The sequence below is a fragment of the Neophocaena asiaeorientalis genome, unplaced genomic scaffold, assembly GCF_003031525.2.
Source record: "Neophocaena asiaeorientalis asiaeorientalis breed wild unplaced genomic scaffold, Neophocaena_asiaeorientalis_V1.1 scaffold91, whole genome shotgun sequence".
Classification (NCBI taxonomy): domain Eukaryota; kingdom Metazoa; phylum Chordata; class Mammalia; order Artiodactyla; family Phocoenidae; genus Neophocaena; species Neophocaena asiaeorientalis.
The window spans coordinates 8115659-8138549 of NW_020173198.1; the positions used below are offsets into that span (position 1 = coordinate 8115659).

Consider the following 22891-nt stretch of genomic DNA (forward strand, 5'->3'; position numbering starts at 1 on the left):
AGGTGCACAACCGGGCTCCGGGAGCCCCTCCCGAGTCCCTGCGCCCTGCGCCCTGCGCCCTGCGCCCTGCGGGAGGGCTGAGCCGGGACTCCAGGCGAGCAGGTGCGGAGGGAGCAGAGGGGACCACGGCCGAGGGTAGAAGCAAGTCCTGCAGGGAGGGGCGCTGCTGCTCCAGCTGCTGCCTCGGCGGCAGCCACCACCGAGCCGGCGTCCAGAGCAGGGCTGGCAGGCCGGGCGCAGAGCTGAGGCGAGCGAGGGGCGCGCTCATGGAGCACACGCACGCCCACCTCGTAGCCAACAGCTCGCTGTCCTGGTCCCCCGGCTGGGCCTGCGGCTTGGGCTTTGTGCCCGTGGTCTACTACAGCCTCTTGTTGTGCCTCGGTTTACCAGGTGAGGGGCGTGGGGGACAGGGAGGGAAGACGGGAGCCCCGAGTGCGGGGTGACCCTGCCCGGGACCCCCAGGCCTAGCCACTCGGAGCGATCCCTGACGCCCCCCTCTGAAAAAGTTTACGCCTTAAGGGCAACTGCGGACATTTCCAGGCTGGGGGAAAGGAAGTTGCGGTGGCCTGGCGGGGACCGTGCGTGTGTGCGTCTCACGAGTGTACGCGGCAGGCGATGGGCAGGGTGTGAGTGGGGTCGGTGTGAGTGCGCGGGATTCGAGCGTGTCTGTGTGTATTTGTGTGCGCGACTGAAGCGGTCGGCGCCCGTGAGGGGGTCCAGAGCGGGCTGTGTGTGTGACCCGACTGCAAGTCCGGACAGATTGTTTCGCGGGGGCCTCCCCTCTCCCGTCGCCCCCAGACTAGGGGCACCTCTGCCCCTCTGCCCCGCGGCGTGTCGCCGCCTGACCCGAGATGAAGCTGGAACCCCTGGTCCTGGGCACTCTCTGGCCCCCGGGGGGCGCTGGGATGGAGCGAGGGATGAGCCCCCGCTGCCACCCTGAGGAACGCGTCTCCAGGCCGGCTAGAAAGAGTCGGGGCGGCTCCGGAGCCATGCCCTGGACACAGGGCAAGGGTGCAGAGGTACACGCGGGCTGCCGAGGCCGCCACCTCAGGGGGTCACAGTCTCCTTGAGGACATGCCTCACCCCTGGGCTTTGCCTCCTGGTCCACCCACCCTAGGCAGCTCAGAGCTGCTGCACATGTCTGGCTGGTCCCACATCCTAGCCTCCTGTCCAAAGTATAGCTGAGACTTGTCCTGAGTTCCTGAAGAGAGCTGAGCTGTTGGGAGGGGGCTTACTGAGGGGGGAGGGGGGAGTTGGTGCTTGCCATGGTCGCCTGAGGCGGGGGCGGGCTTCCTGAGGCTCCAGCTTGAGAGGGACCTTTCTTCCAGCTAGTCCCTGAGACAGTCTCTGTGGCAGAAAGATTCCTAAAGGTCACTCCCATGCAGATGGGAGAGAGGGACAGAAAGAAATGAAAAAAAAAAAAAATCCAATCTATGTAAAGCCTAGAATCGTAGCATCATCAACCCCACTGTCTTTAGCATCCTGGGATCCTGGGAACTTGGGAGCTGGATTTCTGAGAGCCTTGTGAGATTTCCTTTCCAAGACATTCATCTTGGTAGTCATGGACCCTGCTAAGGTTGTTTAAATAAATCCTCCCTCCCAAATTTGGCAGGTTCGAGAAACCACAAGTTTGCTAAGGCTGAGCCTCTCCCCCAGTGAGTGATGGGAATTTTATCACTAACTAATCGCTCTGGCTGCCCTCGCAGAGAGGCTAGCCTGGTTCCCCCTGCTGGGGTGGTGGCATGTGTCCTGTAATTACCTAGAGCTGGAATTGATTTCGGTCCAGTTCCCACCTCCCCATGTTGGCCCCCCTGAGCCTCTCCAGAGCTCTCCTTTGGGGAGTGTTCTTGAGAAGGTTGGTTATTTGTTGAACCGGAGATGTGACAGGGCCCCTTTCTGACTCCTACCCTTCACCCCTCCATCTCCTCTTTGGACTCAAGAGTAACTACTCTCTCAGGCTTTTCTTCTGGAAACCCCTTAAGGGACAGAACCATAAAGACGAGGAGAGGCTCTAAGGGTCCAGAGCAGGGAAATGAGGATGGGGAGAATGAGGGAAAGCTCAGACCTTCAAGCACCTCAAGGTGGGAGTCAAGGTACCACACACCTTTACGGCTTAACTCCTATGCCAGCTAGGAGCTTCCTGACCCATTGACATTGGCACCTATTATATGCCAGGTACATGCTCTTCAAGGCTGAGCTCAGGGCCTAGAGACTTAAAAGAGTGGGGGACTGTGATTAGAACTTGAAGGGCATTGATGTGTTCATACATTCAGAGTTATGACCACCTACTGTGTGCCAAGGGCTAAGGACGTGTAAAAAAGGGACTCAGAGACCCCTAAGATGCAGTCTCTGAGGTCGAGGAGCTCATACGTGGAGCTTGTGATGGATGCAGAAGGACCAAACATTCTGGAGAAAATCGATTAGAGAAGCCAGGCTTGCAGGAAGATCATGGGCTCTGTTAATGGCTGGCAAGGTGGTTCAAAAGTGAAATCCTTAAGTCATTCTCTCGAAACCGTAAGGGCAGACAGGTATGTCCTAGTGACTAAGAATGCAGACTGTAGAATGAAGCAGAGCTGGGTATTAATCTGTGAACCTTTCATGTCTCTGTGCCTCAGTTTCCACATCTGTAAAATGGGCATTATGCGAGTACCTACCCCTGAAATTGTGGTGAGAAGTAAAGATGTGGATGGAGGCGAGGGTGCAAGTGAAGCCCACAGCTCAGTGCCTGACACACCACACATTGATTGCTGCTGTGCTGCTGCAGTTGTGGTTATCATGAAGCTGCCTTGGTTATAAGGAGGAGGGGGGTTGCTCAGCCCTGCCTGAGCCAGAGAAGGGACTGGGAAGCACGCTGAGAAGAGCACTCAGCGCAGTGCGGTGCTTCTCTGTCTGAGCTCACTACAGTATTCCCTGCCCTGCCCCTAGCCCCAGCAATTCGCAAACCCTTTCTACCTGGCCTCCGACTGGGAGGCTCAGCTATGCTGGGTGTGAAGTAACAGACCACAGGGCTTGGTAATATTGTTGAAAACTGAGATTTTAATTGAGTCACTTTTCCTGGCAGTGGACTCACCCCAATTCCAAATTCTCGCCATGGTGGTTGGAGAGTGAAAGAGCGATGGGGAATGGCTGTTTGGCAACAGGGGAGCTAGTAACTAGGGGAAAGCCGGGCTGTTTCTTAGCACTTTCAGCCTTTAGATTGAAAGGAAGAGCTTGGAAAAGGCCATGTGGTCCAATCCCCTGCCTCTAGAAATTACCCCAGACAGTCCAATTTAACTGGTCTGGTGTGGGATCCAGAGGGTTCTAATGTGAAGTATAGGCAAAGCTCTGCCACTTAAGAATTCTTATTCTCTGTACCACAATCTTCCCTACCTATAAAATGATGGTAACGGTAGCGCACAGGCAGTGTATATTAAATAAGATAACCTATGTTAAAATGGCTTAGCACAGGGCCTGGACTGTGGACCACACTGGATCTTTCCCTGTATTAAATGCTTATATTATTGCAGTGGATCCCCACCACATCCCTGTGACCTGTACGTGCCCTGAATGCATCTTACAGAAGAGCAAACTGAGATTCAGAGAAGTGGAGGTCTCATCTACGGTCACACAGTCCAGCCAGCGTGCAAACATCTTTCCATTGCATCCAGTGCCTTCATTACTGCCTTCGTTACTACTAGTTCTTTTAACTAACTTCAGTTCTTCGTGCTGTGGGCTCACTGGAGAAAATTGGTGTCCCAGCTGTTCCTAAAACTCCATCTCTTTCCTCCTCCATTTTAAATAAGCAAAATGTTTCCAACTTTTCAAAACGCATACACTAAGCCAACAAAGTAGAGTTGGGGACACTGATTGGGCCACAGCTGGGACAAGACAGTGCAAAGCAAAAGGCAGTGCCAGAGGAAAAGATGAGCCTGAATGCCTGGGGGAAGAGAGTGGGAGGGAGGACGGCTGAGCCCCCCTGATAAGGAAGGAGTAGTGGAAAATTAAACTGAGATTTGAAAGACATTTTTAAAATTTTACCTTCTAAAAGGCACAATGGATGTTAAGGGAGACAAAGTGAAGAAGATGAAGCCCGAAACTGCATGCCACCCAGCAGAAGGGAGCATTTCTACAACTGCCTGCCTGCCTCTGAGGGCTGGTGCAAGATGAAAGGAGATGATGAGTCTGTAGCCTGGCAGGTAGTAAGTGCTTTGACATGTGCTAGTTAGTTGTTGTTAACCACAGGTGGAAGAATGGTGGCTGCTAAGCTGGGCTGAGCCCTCCAGATGTGTTCTCTTTTGCCTGTAAAATCTTTAGAGAAAACGTAGTAAACAGATTAAGAGTACAAAGTCTGGAGCTGGACTTCTGGAGTTTGAGTCTTGGCTTTACTACTTATAAGCTGTGTGACTCTAGGCAAGTGGCTTTAACTCCTCTGTGCCTCAGTTACCCTACCTTTAAAGTGGGGATGATGATAATAATGGTACATACTTCATAGAGTTTCTGTAAGTATTAAATAAGTTAAGCACGTAACACAATGCCTGGCACACAGGAAGCACTCTGTAAGTCATTTTTTCACCATTTAAAAATTAGGGAAATCAAGGGAAAATTCCCTACTTGCTTTATGACATCAGCTTTACCCTAATATCAAAACCAGACAAAGACATTACAAGAGGGCTTCCCTGGTGGCGCAGTGGTTGAGAGTCTGCCTGCCGATGCAGGGGTCACAGGTTCGTGCCCCGGTCCGGGAAGATCCCACATGCCGCGGAGCGGCTGGGCCCGTGAGCCATGGCCGCTAAGGCTGCGCGTCCGGAGCCTGTGCTCCGCAACGGGAGAGGCCACAACAGCGAGAGGCCTGCGTACCGCAAAAAAAAAAAAAAAGACATTACAAGAAAACTACCAACCAATAGTTAGTCCTCATGAACATAGTCATAAAAATCCTCAACAAAATATTAGCAAATCTAATCCAGCAATATATAAAAAGGATAATATGTAAGACCAAATTGGGTTTATCCCAGGAATGCAAGGCTAGTTCAACATTTAAAAATCATTCACCATAGTAACAATGTGATTCACCATATTAACTAAAAAGGAAAATCCATATAATCATTTTAACAGATGCAGAAAAATATTTGACAGAATTCAACATCCATCCATTTGATGAAACCTTATCAAACTAGGAACAGGCAGAGAACTTCTTTAACCTGATAAAGGACATCTATAAATAATCTACAGCTAGCATCACATTTAATGATGAAAGTTGGAATGCTTTCCCCTCAAGATCTGAAACAAGGCAAGGATGTTCTCATCACTTCTATTCAGCATCATACTGGAAGTTTTAGCCAGTGCAATATGGCAAGAAAAAGGAAAAAACCCAGGTATACAGGAAGGAAGAAATTAAATTGTTTCTATTCACAGATGATATAATTACCTTATAGAAAATCACAAAGACTCCACAATAAAAGTTCCTACAAACAAACTGAGTTCAGCATGTTTGCACACTGTTAATATGCAAAAATTCTATTGTATTTGTACATATTAACAATGAACAATTTGAAATTAAACATTGAGATTTAAAAAAAATAGCTTTCCAGGTTCCCTTAAAAAATCAGAACTGAGGGCTTCCCTGGTGGCGCAGTGGTTGAGAGTCCGCCTGCTGATGCAGGGGACGCGGGTTCGTGCCCCGGTCCGGGAAGATCCCACATGCCGCGGAGCGGCTGGGCCTGTGAGCCATGGCCGCTGAGCCTGCGCGTCCGGAGCCTGTGCTCTGCAATGGGAGAGGCCACAAAAGGGAGAGGCCCGTGTACCAAAAAAAAAAAAAAAAAAAAAAATCAGAACTGAAAACATTAAGCTCATGTTACCAGAAAGTAGCAATTGACTAGAGCTGAGTAATAGGCTGCTTTTCCTATGCAGCTGTGTGTGTGTGTGTGTGTGTGTGTGTGTGTGTGTGTGTGGACATACACACACATTAAAAAGGTAATAACATTCATATTATTTGAAAACCTAAAAGGCACACATTGCGAAGTCTCCCTCCCATTCCTTTCCCCTGCTCACCAGTTCCCAAATCCATCCCATCATCACCACCACCGCACAAGTAACCACTGCATTAGTATCTTAGTTTCCTATTTATTCTTTCAGAGTTTTTAAGTATATATACAAGCAAATATGAATAGAGGATTTCAACTCTCCCTTTTTTTTACTCTCTCCAAAATGAGCACATTATTCACACCATCCTATATCTTGCTGTTTTTTCGCTTAATATATCACCCAGAACAGTATATATAATGCTTTTTTCATTCTTTAATGAAGCTGCATGGTATTCCATTGTATATTTGTACCATAATTTAGTGGTTGCCCCCTTAAAAGCACACATGCACCCCAGTTCGAAACATTCCCTACATGGTGCACCTAATTCTCCTCTAAAACCTGTCTGGCCCCTCTTAATGCGCATTTGGCCTTAGGATCCTTGTTATAACAGTGGGAGAAAGACTACTACATGAGGAATCCTGAATTCCAGGATTGGTTCTGGTAATAAGTCACTGTGAGACATTGGACAAGTCATTCTTGATGGGTCTGTCAAAGGCCCAGGAAAGCTGGGCTCTGCTTGTGTTACTCAGTTGGAGATATGGCCCGTAGATGGGACATAAGTACAGACCAATGAAGTATCTATGCTGGAGGCTGCCTGGGCTGGCCTTGGGTTGGGGTTCAGAACAGTAGCTTTGTAATCCTTGTCTCTGACTACGAGTTCAATAAATGTTATTAAACTTCTGTGCCCTGCATTGTTTTGTGGCAATTTGAAATAAAACATGCAAAGGCTTCTTTTGTTTTTGTTTAATTTTTATTTATTTATTTTTGGCTGCGTTGGGTCTTTGTTGCTGTGTGCGGGCTTCTCATTGCAGTGGCTTCTTTTATTGAGGAGCACAGGGTCTAGGCGTGCGGGCTTCAGTAGTTGTGGCACGCGGGCTCAGTTGTTGTGGCTCACAGGCTCTAGAGCACAGGCTCAGTAGCCGTGGCACACGGGCTTAGTTGCTCCGCGGCATGTGGGATCTTCCTGGACCAGGGCTCAAACCCGTGTCTGCTGCATTGGCAGGCAGATTCTTAACCACTGCGCCACCAGGGAAGTGCACAAAGGTTTCTCATAGTCCCTCGCACATTGTAGAAGCTCAACAAATAGTAGTTCACATTGTTTTCATTGCCTAACTGTCAATGTGTTCAAGCCCTGAAGCCACACACTGCTTTATACATAGGTCTTTTCCATAAATGCACAATTCCACGCCAAGTGTACCCACCAGATATGAAGCTCCATGTCCTGGCAAACTAGGAGAGAATGATGCAGTGGATTAAGCAATCAGTGCCATCGTAAGCCTAGGGAATTTGTACCCCTAAGAGAGCTGCCTGTGGTTCAGTGAAACCTCCAGACATAATATCAGTTCGGAACACGAAATGGCCTTCAGCTAAAGCTAGTGCAGAGAATGACAAGCACCACCAGCAAGATCACCCTGTATGCTGCAGCCAGGATCGCGAACAGAAGTGGAGCAGGGAGGGGAACGCAGATCCTGCCACCGAACCTCCATGTAGATCTGAAATCCATGGACGATGTTCATAGGGGAAGCAGCCCTGCAATGCTAGGGGTTGGGGAGGGCAGGTGTCTTGAATTCAGATACCTGCATGGGGCAGTCAGAGAGTATAAATGAACAAAATGGGCCAGTTTTAAGAACTGCTTCACTTATCCATAGAATTGTGCTTCCTTGCTGTTTTTCCGAAAATACGTGGCTCTCAATGATAGAGACGTAGGTACCAAAAACACTGCCCTTTCCTCTTAATAATTGCTAGCACTTATGTAGCACTCATTATGTGCTAGAGATTCTTCAAAGCACTTCACATACGTTAGCTTATTTAATTCTCACCACAACCCTTTGAGGCATGGATAAATATTATGCCCATTTTCCAGATGAGAACATTGAGACACTTACCCAAGGTCACATGGCTAGAAAATGACAGAGCAATATTCAGTACCGCTGTCCAGCTTTATTATAAGAAAATGGCAGCACACGTGTAATGACAGCTGACAACTGACGGTCAGGCTGGGTTGAGAGGTGGGGGTGATAGACAATAGGGAGGAGGGGGACCTGGGGGAGTTAGAAAGTGCTGCCACCATTCAGCTTTCCAGCCAACGGTCCAGTGTTGCCAAATTGTTCCCAAAACTCTAGAAATCCAGATTTTTATTTGAAATGTACCAGTGTTTAAATGTTGGCAACTAACTCACAAATTTTAAAAACACTATGTGAGCCAGCATTACCTGAGCCAAATCAGACATGTCTGCAGGCTTGATACGGCCCACCAGGCTGCCAGTTCTCAAACTCCAGAGTGGGGACATCTTCCAGAAGCACCCAGAAACACCAAGGGGGTAACAGGGAGTGGAGAATAAAAGCAAGAAGCTAAAAGGAGGAGCAAGAAATAACGGAGATGGAGACCCAAAGAAAATGTGGGTAAATCAGAAAAGCCTGCCAACTCAGGAAACCAGGGACGTGGCATAAGCTGGAAGGAAAAGCTCCAAGAAATACCGCACATTTCATGTTGATTATGTTTTGAAACACAAACCTACCATTTGGGGGGATGGGAGTTGCCCTGAGAACCTGACAGCGTGGGCTCCGTGGTCCTCACACCTGGATTCAGGTTCTAACTTTGTGGCTTCTATTGGTGGGGCTCTGGCAGGTTGCTCAAATCTGTCTGAGCCTCCACGTTTCCGCCTGCAGAAGGAGTGGAACAGTGCCTTTCTCACAGGGCTTATGCTGTGGACAAAATGAGACAGTTCGCGGCTAGCCAGGGCCCAGAGCCCGCCACTCCATGGCTGCTGGTATTTGGTGAGTCCAGACACTTCTGTTTCACAAAATGAGGAAACTGAGACCTCACCCAGAGTCACAGAGCTGGCAATGACAGAGTCTGAACCAGAACGTAGTTTTTCCAAGTCTCGCTTAGTTCACTTTTTGCAAGATCACATGCTAGTGGTCTCTGAAGAGGAAGCAAAGTGATAAGAGTAAAGGAGCAAAAGGCTACAGAATTTCAGAGTGCAGAGTGATCATCTAGATTTGGGTGGTCCGTTGGTGTTTTATGCAGGATTATTTTAGGTGGTACAAGGCTGCGGCATTAAATTCCTTTTCAGTTTTCTTAATCCTTTTGATTCCATCAAAAGAAGAGTCTCAGCTAGGTGCCAGTGTGTTTTTAACACCTTTACATATGTGCTAAATCTCCCTTTTTAACAGACACAGAGCAGACCTAGGGCTCGGCACCTCAGCAGGCAGCAGTATCTAGCTAGAATTTAATGTCACTCTTGTATTGTCATTGTATTTATTTTTAAGGCTACCTTCTGTTTACAACAGGGAGGTGGGTTTGTTATCCACGATTGTCATATGTCCATGCTGTCCACTGTAGTCACCACCAGCCACATGTGGCTGTTAAGCACTTGACATTTATTTATTTATTTATTTTTAAAATTATTTTTTAATCTATTTATTTATTTTCGGCTGCATTTGTTCTTTGTTACCGCACAAAGTCCTGCAGTACAACCTGCAGAACTGAGTTTTTTATTTCATTTCATTTTAATTAATTTACAATTAAAATCTGATACTTGACTCACTTATTAGAAAATAACTGTGTGCTTGGAACAAGTTGAGTATGTGAGTCTATTCTTTCAACTGTACATTTTATGACATCTAAACAGAGATCAAGGATTTCCAGTGAAAATTTAGCATCCATAGAGAGATCTGCTGGAAGTGTAAAATACACAGCAGACTTTGGACATTTAGTATGAGAAAAAGTTAAATATCTGGGTAATTTATAGTGTTACATTTTTGGATGAACATGGTTAAATAAAATATATTGTTAAAATTAATGTCGGAACTTCCCTGGTGGTCCAGTGGTAAAGAATCTGCCTTCCAATGCAGGGGACGTGGGTTCAATCCCTGGTTGGGGAACTAAGATCCCACATGCCGCAGGGCAACCACAACTACTGAGCCCTTGCACCTCAACTAGAGAGCCTGCGTGCTGCAAATTACACAGCCCACACACTCTGGAGCCTGCGTGCCACAACTAGAGAGAGAAAAACCCACATGACACAACTAGAGAGATGCCCACGCACCACAACAAAAAATAAATAAAAATAAAATTAATGTCACCTAGGGCTTCCCTGGTGGCACAGTGGTTAAGAATCCGCCTGCCGATGCAGGGGACCTGGGTTCGTGCCCCGGTCTGGGAAGATCCTACATGCCGCGGAGCGGCTGGGCCTGTGAGCCATGGCCACTGGGCCTGTGCGTCCGGAGCCTGTGCTCCGCAACAGGAGAGGCCACAACAGTGAGAGGCCCGCGTACCACAAAAAAAAAAAAAAAAATTATTTCACCTGTTTCTTATTGTTTTAAATGAGGCTGCTATAAAATTGAAAGTGCATATGTAGTTCATATTACATTTATATTGGAGAGTAGTATTATATAAAATATAAATTCAAGAAAAAAATGGCAAGCCACTTTAAAACAAGATGTTAAGTAAGTAACAGTACAGGGAACATAAGAACATGGCAAAAGTCACAGCACTGGTGGGCCAGTTACTAAAATCTGGGGAACACTGATCTAGTACAATGCTCTTGATGAAAAAACTGAGGCCCAGAGAGGGCAAGGAAGTTCCCCCAAGGTTTCAGAGCTAATTAGGGGTGACCTTGACCCCAAACCTTCCAGATTCCAAATCAAGTGAGCTTTGGCCATTGCAGGGGGGACAATCCTGCCATCTCTACTCCCATCAAGGGAAACGCAAGGAAGGTAGCGTCAGGGTGTGGGGAGGAAGTGGCTACCCTGGGCCCCGGTGGGCTTCAAAGGGAGGGAACTTCTCTGTACGGACGACCCAGGAGCTTGGTCTTCCTATCAAGTGGAAGCAGAATGACTGGGGCTTCTCTTGAGGAAAGGCGTGACCAGCTGAAGTACACTGAGGGGAAGCTAGGGCTTTTAACCCAAAGGTATGTTTTCATTTTGCCCCGTGACGAAGAAGGATGAGATGAGAAACCAGAGAGCACAGACTTCAATCCAGAGAGCATCTGCATTCGTTGATTCACTTATCCACCCATCCGTCCATCCATCCATCTGACCATGTGCCCGGCAGTGCCAAGTACCAGGCACTGTACTAGACCCTTGCCTTGCCTTTGTGCGCATGTGCACACCACACACACACACACACACACACACACACACACACAACCACACACACAGATGGGGAAGACCAGCATGATCAGAAACCCGAATAAATGTAAACAGTCACCTGAGAAAAGATCGTGAAGGAGAGAGAGGCACATGGAGAGCTCTTTATGGGGGCCTGCCCAAATGGGGAGCCCAAGGATGGGGACCCTCGAAGGGAACAGCTGAAAACTGAGGCGGAGGAAGGGAAGGAAGGAAGGATGAAGGCGACGGGAGCGGGCTGTGCAGCCACCTGTGGCAGGAGGGGAGCTGGTGCCCGCACAGCGGGACAGAAGGGTCACCCGAGTCTGGGGGCCAAAAGGTGGCTGAGGTGGGGGAAGAACGTGGTGTGAGATGAGAGCCAAGGGGGACAGGAAGCCAGAGCTTCATAAAAACCACGCACATTGATCCTGAGTTGGGACAACACGCTCTGCAGTGTGAGGACTGACGGGTCCACCAGCGACTTCTTTCCTTGCCCATCGTTTGCCATCGATAGAGCTCAGGGAATTGCTTTTCTGCCACAGACATTTCTTACCATTTTCAGCTAAGTGCAGAGCAAACTATCAGCCACATCACTTCAACTGAGGGCCTCTACACACACACACATACACAGAGATGCACATACACAGACACGCACACGCAAATACACAGACATATAGACAGACACACACACACAGAGACATGCACACAGATACCACACAGACACACACTCCACAATCAAAGTCATAGAATGGCCAGCGATTCCATTCTGGCTGCAGCCCTTGCTTTTAGCATTCCTCGCCTCACCCCACGGTTCAGCTCCACAGAACCGCTGACAAAAACCACCATCTGCCTCTTGAAAGAAAAGCACCAGCTTCCCTGGAAGGTGGTAGAACAGAGCAGTGACTGCAGAGGGAACTCGAGCCAGTGGGGCCAGTTTTTGAGGAGGGTGGGGATGGATGTTCCTTAAAGGAATCACACGACCCACGCTCTTGACCTTCACAGAATGCGGTTCCTACACATGTCTGCCCTCCACACCAAGGACCCTTCCAGAACTCCACTGCTCCTGGCCAGAGGGATCAGGGAAGTAACATTGGTTTAGGAATTAAGTTCCACTTTGCTAGCTGTAAGGTCTTGAGCAGGTAATTTGCCCTCCTTCGAGCCTCAGTCTCCCACTGAGCATATGTATGTGGAGGCCCTTTCACGTGCCAGGAACCCTTGTTGTCACTGGAGGAAAAGCAGGGGGACGAGCAGTCAGCAAGTAAACCACGCGTCCACAGAGTCATGTTAGCTAGTGATGCACGCTACGGGGATAAGAAGACATGGTAGAGTGGTGGGGGGCAGGCAAGGGCTCTCCAGAGAGCTGATGTCTGAGTGGAGATTGGAGTGATGAGAAGGCGGGAGTGGCAGCGGGGAAGGAAGGGCGTGCGGGCAGAGGGACCAGGAGGTGAAAGCCGGGAGGGGGGACTGCACGCTGCCTCGGGGCTGGGATGTGACGAGTGAGAGGTGGGGACGAGGGAGTCACCGGCTGGATGCTGCGGGCCCTTCGGTCCAGTGAGGAGCTTGGATTTTACTCTAAGTGTTGCAGGACACACTAAGCAGGTGACATGACCTAATGTGAGGTTTTCAAAGGCCTGTCTAGCTGCTGTGAGAAGAATCGAGGGAAGGCGGTACAAGGGGAACAGCGAGCAGCTGAGGAGGTGGCTGCCGTGGGAAGGGATGTGAAGGGTTTGGGCGCTGGCACAGGGCACGCGGTGGGAGTGCGGGTCAAGGGTCACGTTCAGAGCCCTCACATCCCACTCCTGCCCTTTCCACCATCTCCTCCGTCTCCAAGTAAAACAGAAGTGGCCAGAAGAAGTGAGCCAACTAACGATGTTCTGGGACGTGTGCCCGCCCCAGGGCCGTGGGGGGCGCCCGCGTTGGGAGGGCCATGGTCTCAGTCACGGCCATGAGCAAGTCCCGCTGATGACCCAGCTGTCAGCTGCAAGAGTCCTGATCAGAAAGGAAGCAAGTGCCTAGGTGAGAAGAATAGGGTCACCTTCAGCTCTGTCACTTGCAAATGAACGGGAGCGAGCTGTGGCCAGTTGTGGCAGAGGGACATTGTCACTGTGACTGCCTTCAGTTCTGAGGACCAGGGTCCAGCAAGAGGAGGGGAGGAATGTCCCCAAGACTGAGGTGGAGACACTGAAGACATCTTGACAATGGGCAGAGGGAGCTCGTGGAAGAGGGAAGAAAAGGCTGGTCGCCTCTTGGATTTTCTCAGAATAGACCTTCCGGCCAGAAGAGGTGGGCTCTGAGAAATGAGAGGGCTTTTTTTTTCTTGATCACTGTCAGCAGTAAATGCTGGTCAGATGCTTGCTGGTGAACACCCTTCTCAAGCCCCTCATTCACTTTCCAAGGAGGCTGGGCTGAGGGGTCACAGTCTCAGAACTTTCGGAATGAGAGAGAAGCCTGTTCAAGGTTTCCTTAAAATGCAGCACCCTCCCTATCAACATTCAGACACAAGCTCATAACAATTCAGATTTCTCATGACTCTTGAGAAACTTTAAAGTCTGGCAAAACTGAGCTCTCCCTGACTGTCATCAAGTGCCCAGAACAAGGCAGCTCTGGTCACTTTACGTGAAGCTGGTGCTGTCCAGTTCACCTCAGCCCCACCTCTCCCTACTCATACACAAAGATTATTTTCTTCTACCTGGTCTGCTTCTTTCACTTATGTCTCCTGCCCTGCCCCTCTAGGATTTGGAATTTTCTGTGTTAATGCCTTTCCTCAAATTTAACTATGTGTACAATACACACACACGCCCTATCTATTTACACCATCACACGTTTGGCCTCACAGCCACTTTCCTACCACTCTAAATGCTTTACTGCAAGAAAGGAAGCTGGTAAGACCTGGATTTGAGATCCACTGGACTTTCTAGGTGTGTGTAGTTAATTTCTCTGAGCCTCTATTTCCATATCTATAACATAAGGCTAAGAGTACCCACCTTGCTGAAAATACATGAGATGATATACATCATGGGCCTGGCATGTAGCAGGTGCTCGGGGCCAAAAAACCAAAACATAAACCAAAAGCAATGCAATATTGTAACAAATTCAATACAGACTTTTAAAAAGTGGTCCACATCAAAAAAAAAAAAAGGAGAGACTGACAAGGATTTCTCATCTGATCCCCACTTGTACTCTTACGGTGCATAAAGGATCAGGCTCCATTTCATGAGGCCCTGCTTTGTGCCGAAGGTTATAGGGGATAACAATGTGGGAAAAGACAAAGATGATGGTGAAATGGTCCCTTAAAGCACTCACACTCTATAGTTAGGTAGGAAGGCAAATCAATAATCATAATACAATGTGACACATTCTATAACAGAAGTGAGGGTGAGGCATTTAAATTCCTGTAGGGACTCACACTTATCTCTGTCTGGGAGCATCAAAAAGATATTGAGGGCTTCCCTGGTGGTGCAGTGGTTGAGAGTCCACCTGCCGATGCAGGGGACGCAGGTTCGTGCCCCGGTCTGGGAAGATCCCACATGCCGCGGAGCGGCGGGGCCCGTGGGCCTTGTTATGTTTGTTATGTTTGGCCGCTAAGCCTGCGCGTCCGGAGCCTGTGCTCCGCAGCGGGAGAGGCCACAACAGTGAGAGGCCCGTGTACCGGGGGGGAAAAAAAACATATTGAGTCAGGCAATGTACCCTTAACAGTAGGCATAGTCATCTCTTTGACTCCAATGCCCTCTGGCATTGGCGCGTGGCACGTGGTAAGAGGCTTGTTAAGTAGTGGATGGGTGGATGGATGGATGAATAAGCAGATGATTGCCTTCTTAATTCCATAAGTGTAATTTCCTTACTAATCTTGAAGAGACTGAAGAAAACATCTTGACTATAACCATCATCATCACCATCATCATCTTCATCGTCGTCGTCATCACCACCACTACCATTTATTGAGCACTTACTCTGAGACAAACACTAGATCGAACATTTTCTCCACGATGCCTCATTTAATCCTCACAGCAGTGGCTGTGAGCTTGGAAATTCTATGCTTACTTGGCAGATGGGGAAAGCGAGGCTCTGAGAAGTAAAGTGAGTTGCCCAAGAGAATTCAGCCACTGAGAGGCAGAGCAGAGCTGTGACAAGCCTGTGCACCCCTGCTGGTACCTGTGCTGCCGCTGGCCCTGCAGTGGACATTGGTATTCAGAGCACTGGAGAAGACAAATGCTGTGTCTACAGACCTCTGCCTCGGTTCACCCTTCCGGCCTGGTCTTTGCAGGCATCTTGAGGGACTATGTCTTCCTTCGTGATCGAAGACTCTCCCGGCGTCCGCATTGCCCTTTCCCCAAGCAGATGGTTTAATTACTTGAAATTATTTTTAAGCAAGGACAGGAAGGTGAATTCCCTCTCTGCTCCACACCTAACCTACAAAAAGGAAATTGAGTTGCTTCTTTTCTTTTCAAGTGTCACATTGTGATGAAACAACTCCCTGGAAAACTCTGCCGTCTTCCAGAGCCTTCCAAGGTCTCCTTTATCAGCCAGAAGTGGACTCAATTCAATCAAGTGCTCAGAATTCCAAATCTAGTCCATGGGGTAAATGTTTATTGACCACCTATTATGTGCCAGGCTCTGTTTCTAATGCTTAAAAAGAGTCATCAGTAATAGCTATTAATGTCAATATAGTGTTGGCCAATATGCAAAGTGAATTGAAATTTACAAAGGACTTTCTCATCCATTATGAAACTGAAGTTAGGAGGAGGCAAATAGCTTTCCCAAGTTACTCCTAGTAAGCAGGTCTGAAAAACCAAAGCTACATCCTTGGACCTCAAACCAAGGGTTCCTTGTTTCACTAAATATACAAAGCTGTTAAAGATAGGAATGAGTCCGCACAAAGGGAGCCACCCCACTGAACCCTGCTAGGACTTACCAGTATTCATTCATTTGAGAACTGAGTGCTTCCTACAGGTGCCACAAATAGATCTGGGACCCTGCGCTCAGGGAGAGCACAGTCTAGTTGGAGAGATGAAAAAGCAGATACCTCAATGTGAAGCTTGAAGTGTGATATACTAGAAGGGAGCCTGGGTACCATGGGACAGAGAGGAAAGCATCAACTCCCATCCTGGGGTAGGGGCAGTGCTGGGGATGGGGTGTGGCTATCGGGGCAGATATTTGCCCCTGCTCTCTGGAACTCCCCTTCCTCCCTTCTGGGATGGACATGCTATGTGTGTTCTGACCACAAGTCTTTTCTTCATCACACACACGCGCTGAGCACCTCCTTCAGTATCAGAACCATTGCCAAGGACTGGGGACCAGAAAGAGGAATGAACTTTGCCCAGGCTTTCAAGACATACTCAGTCCAGTAGGCAAAACAAGTAAATTGAAAATGATCAGGTCACTTTTTGGCCACTTTTTGCCTTTTAAAATGTCCATTTTGTATGGTTCAACCTATTACCCTATAAATGTAATAACTTGCTGTTCTGAAGAAAAACTCAGGCTGACGTGAAAGCCCCACATCCTCAGCCAAATAAGGCACACTTCCTCCTCCGCCACCCCCTGCGGCAATATCCATGGCTGAAGCTTAGAGAGCACGACTGCTGAAGCCTTGATGGTAGAATCCTAATGGACATTAATCGAGTGCCTGCTACCTATTGGGCACTGTTTCAAGCACTTTCCATGAATTAACTAATTGAATCCTGATAAGCCCACAAAGTAAACTCTATTATTACCCCCATTTTACAGGTAAGGAAACTGAGGCACATGGTAAGTTGTTAAGTGGCTCGAGGTCACACGGTTAATGCTATGGCAAAGACACGTTTCTGACCCAGACACTGGGAGCCAGAGCCTGTGCACTCCTTGTTAGCTGCAGCAAGGGATGGAGATTTCCATAGCGCTTTCCATCAGTTTTGTGAGAGACTTAGGGAGATTTCAGGCACGAGCAGGGCTGCTTCGGGACCCAGGAGACAAAGTACAACCCAGAGTCGTCGCAAAGGAGGCCATCCTCCCCACCTGTGGGCACTTAGAATGCTGTGAATGGAATCTTCTTCCCATTCCATCTTCTGATCAGCCATTGCTGTTATGTTTGGGCTTTGATACTCTCGAGGTCTCACTTGCTGGTTCCAATAAAGTTTTGACTACTCGTCTTGAGTTCTCTAAGCATACTATTATATAATCAGCAAATAAGAATAATAACAATTATGCTTTCTTGAATAGTTTCACCTCTTTGTTTAGTTTCCTACCTTAGTGTTTTGGTTAAACTGTAGATTTGGACTCTTCATTAGTAGCATTTATGTAACATTAGTTAAGTTAGTTTTACGAATAGTATTTTATTAGACTGAGGAAAATGGATTGAGGTTTTGAGCAAATGCAGACAAATGGCTTCGGGAACAGAGGGGCAGGGGCCAGGGTGGAGCTAAGGAGTCCCTGCAGTAACTCACATATAGTATGATGCCATGCAGACTTGGATGCTACACTAAACAAATATTTATCAAGTGCCTACTATCTGTCAGACGCTGTGCTAGTGACTAAGAATATGTCCCCAAATGAAGGAGACATAGACCTGTCCCCCACCCCAGTGTCAGAGGAAAAGGAAGAGACAGGGTGCATCTAAGAAGTACTTGGATAAAGAATTAGCTGGATGTGGCCTTACGGGTGGGCAACAAAAATTCCTACAAGTCTCAAAACCTGCTAGTGTAATTGATAATGACCAGGAAATTGACTGAGTTTTTATTAGAGTCCAAAATCGATTACGATTTACTAACCTGAAAAACAGATGAGAGCAATGACATGAGAATTTTTCATTTATGAGTTCTTTTGAGAATGTGGATTCATGAGAAGTTAGCAGGTCTTTTCGTTTTCTGCTCTCTCTTTCCCGATACCAATGAGGCTCCTCCAAAACATCTTGTGATAATTAACATTTGCCTAACGTTTCTCCAGTTTGCAAAGCCGCTTCCGTGCGGTGTCTCCTTTGGTCCCCACGACAACCCTGGGAGTTTGCAAAGCAATTTCACTGAGGTTATCACACTGGAGACTTGAATTCTCAAACCTCATTTCCCTGCGGTCCACATGCCAGCCAAGCCTGTCACTTTACAGTTCCGCAAACACAACATGGTTTCACATTGGCTTGATTTTGTACTTGTAGTCCCCTCTGCCAAGAAAGTAGCCCATCCCTTCCCTGTACAACCAAGAAGTGCCCTCTTCATTCTGGAAAACCCTGGGCAGGCAGGGAAAGGCCTTTTTCCCTGGGACACCCTGGAGTCAGGAGCACCCAAGGATGGGGCCCATGTCAGAGGCAGACCAGCAGGCCAATGAGCACAGGGCCTGTCCTGCAGCTGGTCTGGGTGTCAGTAGAAGCAATGGTCCCAAGGCCTTCTGACTTCTTAAAGAGTGTAGCAGTTAACAAGTTGGACAGATCCGAGTTCAAATCCTGGCTTTGTGACTTACTAGCTGTGTAAACTTGGGCAAGTCTCTAAACCCAGTCCTGAGCTCCCTCCTTTATAGAAAGAATCTGATAATACCCACCTTTAAAGTGAGGGGAGCAGCAGTGACTTTTTTTTTTTTTTTTTGCGGTACGCGGGCCTCTCACTGTTGTGGCCTCTCCCGTTGCGGAGCACAGGCTCCGGACACGCAGGCTCAGCAGCCATGGCTCACAGGCTCAGCTGCTCCGCAGCATGTGGGATCCTCCCGGACCGGGGCACGAACCCGCGTCCCCTGCATCGGCAGGCGGACTCCCAACCACTGCGCCACCAGGGAAGCCCAGCAGTGACTATTAAGTGTAAAACGCTTATCACAGTTTTTAGCATATAATAGATTGCTAAGTGGAAGCTATTCTTTTTATTATTAAGACCACTTCTGTCTGCGTCTTTGTTCCTGTCCTACCCCCAGGTTCTTCAGAACCTTTTTTTTTTTTAGATTCCATATATATGTGTTAGCATATGGTATTTGTTTTTCTCTTTCTGACTTACTTCACTCTGTATGACAGACTCTAGGTCCATCCACCTCACTACAAAAAACTCAATTTCATTTCTTTTTATGGCTGAGTGATATTCCATTGTATATATGTGCCACATCTTCTTTATCCATTCATCTGTCAATGGACACTTAGGTTGCTTCCATGTCCTGGCTATTGTAAATAAAGCAATTATCCTCCAATAAAGATGTTAAAAAAAAAAAAACACTTCCAGGAATTCCCTGGCGGTCCAGTGGTTAAGACTCTACACTTTCACTGCTGAGGGCCCAGCTTCAATCCCTGGTTGGGGAACTAAGATCCCACAAGCCGTGCAATGCAGACAAAAAAAACAAAACAAAACAAAAAAACAGCCTGGAGAGCTGGGTTGAATTTTTTAAAATAGTAATATTACTAAAAAAAAAAAAAACACTTCCCTCATGGCAGAAAAAGGTATAGAATCACTCATCATCATCACCGTTACTACCACTACTGCTACTATTATTAACATTTTCTCTTATTTCCAAAGGGAGAAAAAAAACCCACTTGCTTTTCTACTGACACTTTCCCTGTCCTCTCTTAGAAATGATGTTTCTGCTCAGAAAAAAAAAGGAGGCAGATTGTTTTGTCATAAGCAGGGCTACAGCAAAGCATGGGGGGGCATCAATCCAGGGGGCTGGAGAAGCTGACTCCTGAAGGGTCAAGCACAAGGGTCAACCAGATAAAGTGGATGAAGAGTGTTCTAGGAAGACACAACTGCATAAGCAAAGACCCAGAGCTGGAGACAGTGAGGCTTGTTTGGGGAGCTGCACGTGCTTTGGTTCCTCTCCGCTGGGACAGAGGGAAGGCAGGAGTGGTGAGTGAAATGGGAAGGGGAAGGGAGCCGAGGCCACAATTCCAGGGGTGTCAACTCTGCAGCCCTAACTTTTGTAAGCACTTTCTATGCATTGACTTATTTAGTCCTCACAATAGGCTTCATTTCACAGCTGAGCACATGGAAGCACAGAGATGTTAGGTAACTTTCCCCAGGGTCACACAGCCAGTAGGAGTCACACCTGGATCCAGTGCCCATGCTCATCACCACAGCACCAGGAAGGGCACTGCTTCTTTTCTTCTGTGACATTCAGGTGTGTGTCCCCCAAGCTAGAAAAGAAAGATACCCCCTCAAAATCACAAGGAAGCAAGCCGACTTTCACCTGCTGAACCCAGCTTGGGCAGAATGGAAGCTACACTCTCTCTCTGCCACCTCCCAGCGTGCAGAGGTGGGTCTTTAGAAGTTCCCAAACATAAATCCATTTCCATATAATTACACCTCCCTGACCTACAGGTCATTCGGCCGTGTGGCACAAAAATCAATTTCCCCAACCAGAGAAAATTGCTTCCTGAGGCCCCCAGGTAATTAGACATTGTCTTCTGGGCGTGGCCTGTTCCCTGTCCGTCCATGTCCTCTGGCACAGGTGCTGCCGTTTCAACCCCGCATCTGCTGGGAGAATGCAGGTCCCGTCGTGGAACACAACCACCACCAGGACACTGGCCTTGGAGAAAGTGCAGCCAGGTGGTGTACATCAGAGAATTTTCCAATGTTCTCGGACATCCAGATCCCATGGAACTTTCCGCTGCCGGCCTAAGAGGGGAAGGAAGATGGTACCTCTGGAGCATTTCTGCTGTCAAATGTTATATAGGAGGAAGCTACAATACCGACCCATGCTTGAAAGTTTCAATGAGTTATAAAAAGGACCCTCTGTTTTCCACCATCCCCCTCAACTACCTTCAAGGACGTCTAAATAACAAGCATCTTACTTAGTAAAACCCTTTAATGCTTAAAGCCCTTCAATGACGCTCCATCACCTCAGGACAAATTCAACTCAAACCCAGTTTGAAGCATGAGAATCAAGTGCTGTTACTTCTCTACCTCTTCTCCCGCCAGGCCTCCCTCCAACTCCCTCCCCGGCTCTGGGCAGGGGCAGGCAGATGGCAGAAATGAGTGCGGCCCATGGGGACTTGTTGAGCTGCAGGGTAGCCCCCAAGTGGAAATGTGGGCCCAGTGTGGCCTCTCCTTCTGATTTTCAAAAGAAGTTCAAACCCTCAATTGGACATGAAATACTCCAATTTGTAAACATGGCAACTGATTCAAAAATCTTAAAGACACATCTGCAGCCTGGAATCAGCGCCTCAAGCCCCCAGTCTGTGGCCTCCATTCCATGCTGAGCTTAGGAGCTGAGCTGCTGCAAAGGCCATCCTCTTTCTCTCGCCTCTTGGCCTTCGCACATTCTGTTCCCTCTTGTTGACACACTTTGCTCCCCAGTCATTCGACTGGCTCCCATTCCTCCATGTCACTGCACACGTGCCATTTCCTCCAAGAAGTCTTCCGTGATCCTCTAGGCTAGACTCGTTACCCCTTCCTAAGTGCTCCCATAGCACGATGCCTCCTGCTGTCATGGAGCTTCTCTCTGGTGATCTATCTGGCTTCTGTCAGGATAGGAGCCACAGAAAGGAAGAAACTATTTCCTCGGGTTTACTACGACGTCCACGGCTGTAGCAAGGTGGCTGAATCCAGCAGGGAGTCAATATCTATAATAGAAGGAAGGGTCTGGAAGTCGGCCTGAGTAGTCTTGGTGAATATGCAAAATTCTCCTCAGCCCTGAGTCTCTTGGGTTGGGTTGGTGAGCGACAAAATTAACACTTACTGAGCCCTCACCATGTGCCAAATACCCTTCTAAGCCCTTGATTTAATTTCCACAGGAACCCTAAGAGACAGGTATCATTATCCCCATTTTACAGATGAGGAACTTTAAGGCACAGAGTTATTTAAGTAACTTAGCCAGGGTCACAAAGCTAGGAAATGACAAACTTGGGAGTCAAGCCCACGAAGTCTGGTTTCAGAATCGGTGCTCCCTACTTTCCAACAAGGGAAAGAGTCAGTGCTCTAAGAAAGAAACTATCACACCCAATACAGAAATGAATAATACTTTTGAGTACATACTAAATGCTAGGCATACTAATAATGTTTTTATATATGAAGTTACTCAGTCTTCTCAATAAGCCCTTTGGGGAAATGGTATTTTCCCCCTTGCACAGGTGAGGAAACTGAGTTAAATCATGCCTGGACAAGTAAATGGGGAATCTGAGCCCAGATCCATCAGCCATTGTAAGAGGAAACAGGAAAATGTTCCCGCGAGGCTACCTAGAGAGACTGGGTTTAGAGAGAAGACAGAGGGAAGGGATAAGATCAAGTCGTCGTGGATAGAATGGAGTACCACAGAAGTGACAGCCAGCAGTTGAACACTCCACAGAGAGTGCCTTGGGTAACCCATTCATCCACCCATCCATCCATCCGTCACACTTTTATTCCTCTATCACTGACAGAGTGCATACTCTTTGACTGCCCTGTGATAGGCCCTCAAGGTTCAGAGAAAAAAGATACAGTCTCTGCCTTCCAGAGAACGGGTGATAAAGATTTTGAAGGAGATCAGTACCAAAATGTTCTAAATACTCTACCCAGTGAGGTGCTTACCTCAGTGCACTGAGATCAGGAAAGGCTTTAAAACTAAAAAGTCTGCCAGGCAAAGTGCTGTAGGCAGGGAAGGCCTTCCAGGCAGAAGAACTAGCCCATACAATGCTACAAAGCCGAGAAAGAGCACTGCACATTTAGGCAACAGCTCGTAAAGTGAAGAGCATTTGCATGGGATGCAGAAGGGCGCTGATGGTGTGGGAGGTATCTGGTCGGCTGTGCAAAGACACTGGATTTTGCTACAGAGCACAGGTCTCAAACCCATGGGCCACCCTGGGTGTG

The 22891-nt window shown here is 48.0% G+C and overlaps 1 protein-coding gene across 1 annotated transcript in view; it reads left to right on the forward strand.

The window, feature by feature from the left end:
- The first annotated feature begins 266 nt into the window (after positions 1-266).
- The window catches only part of GPR139 (G protein-coupled receptor 139), a 39982-nt gene continuing 17357 nt past the window's right edge, over positions 267-22891 (forward strand). The window contains exon 1 of the mRNA XM_024744628.1: positions 267-390. Within this exon, the coding sequence (XP_024600396.1) occupies positions 267-390 (124 nt within the window). The remainder of the gene's footprint in view (positions 391-22891) is intronic.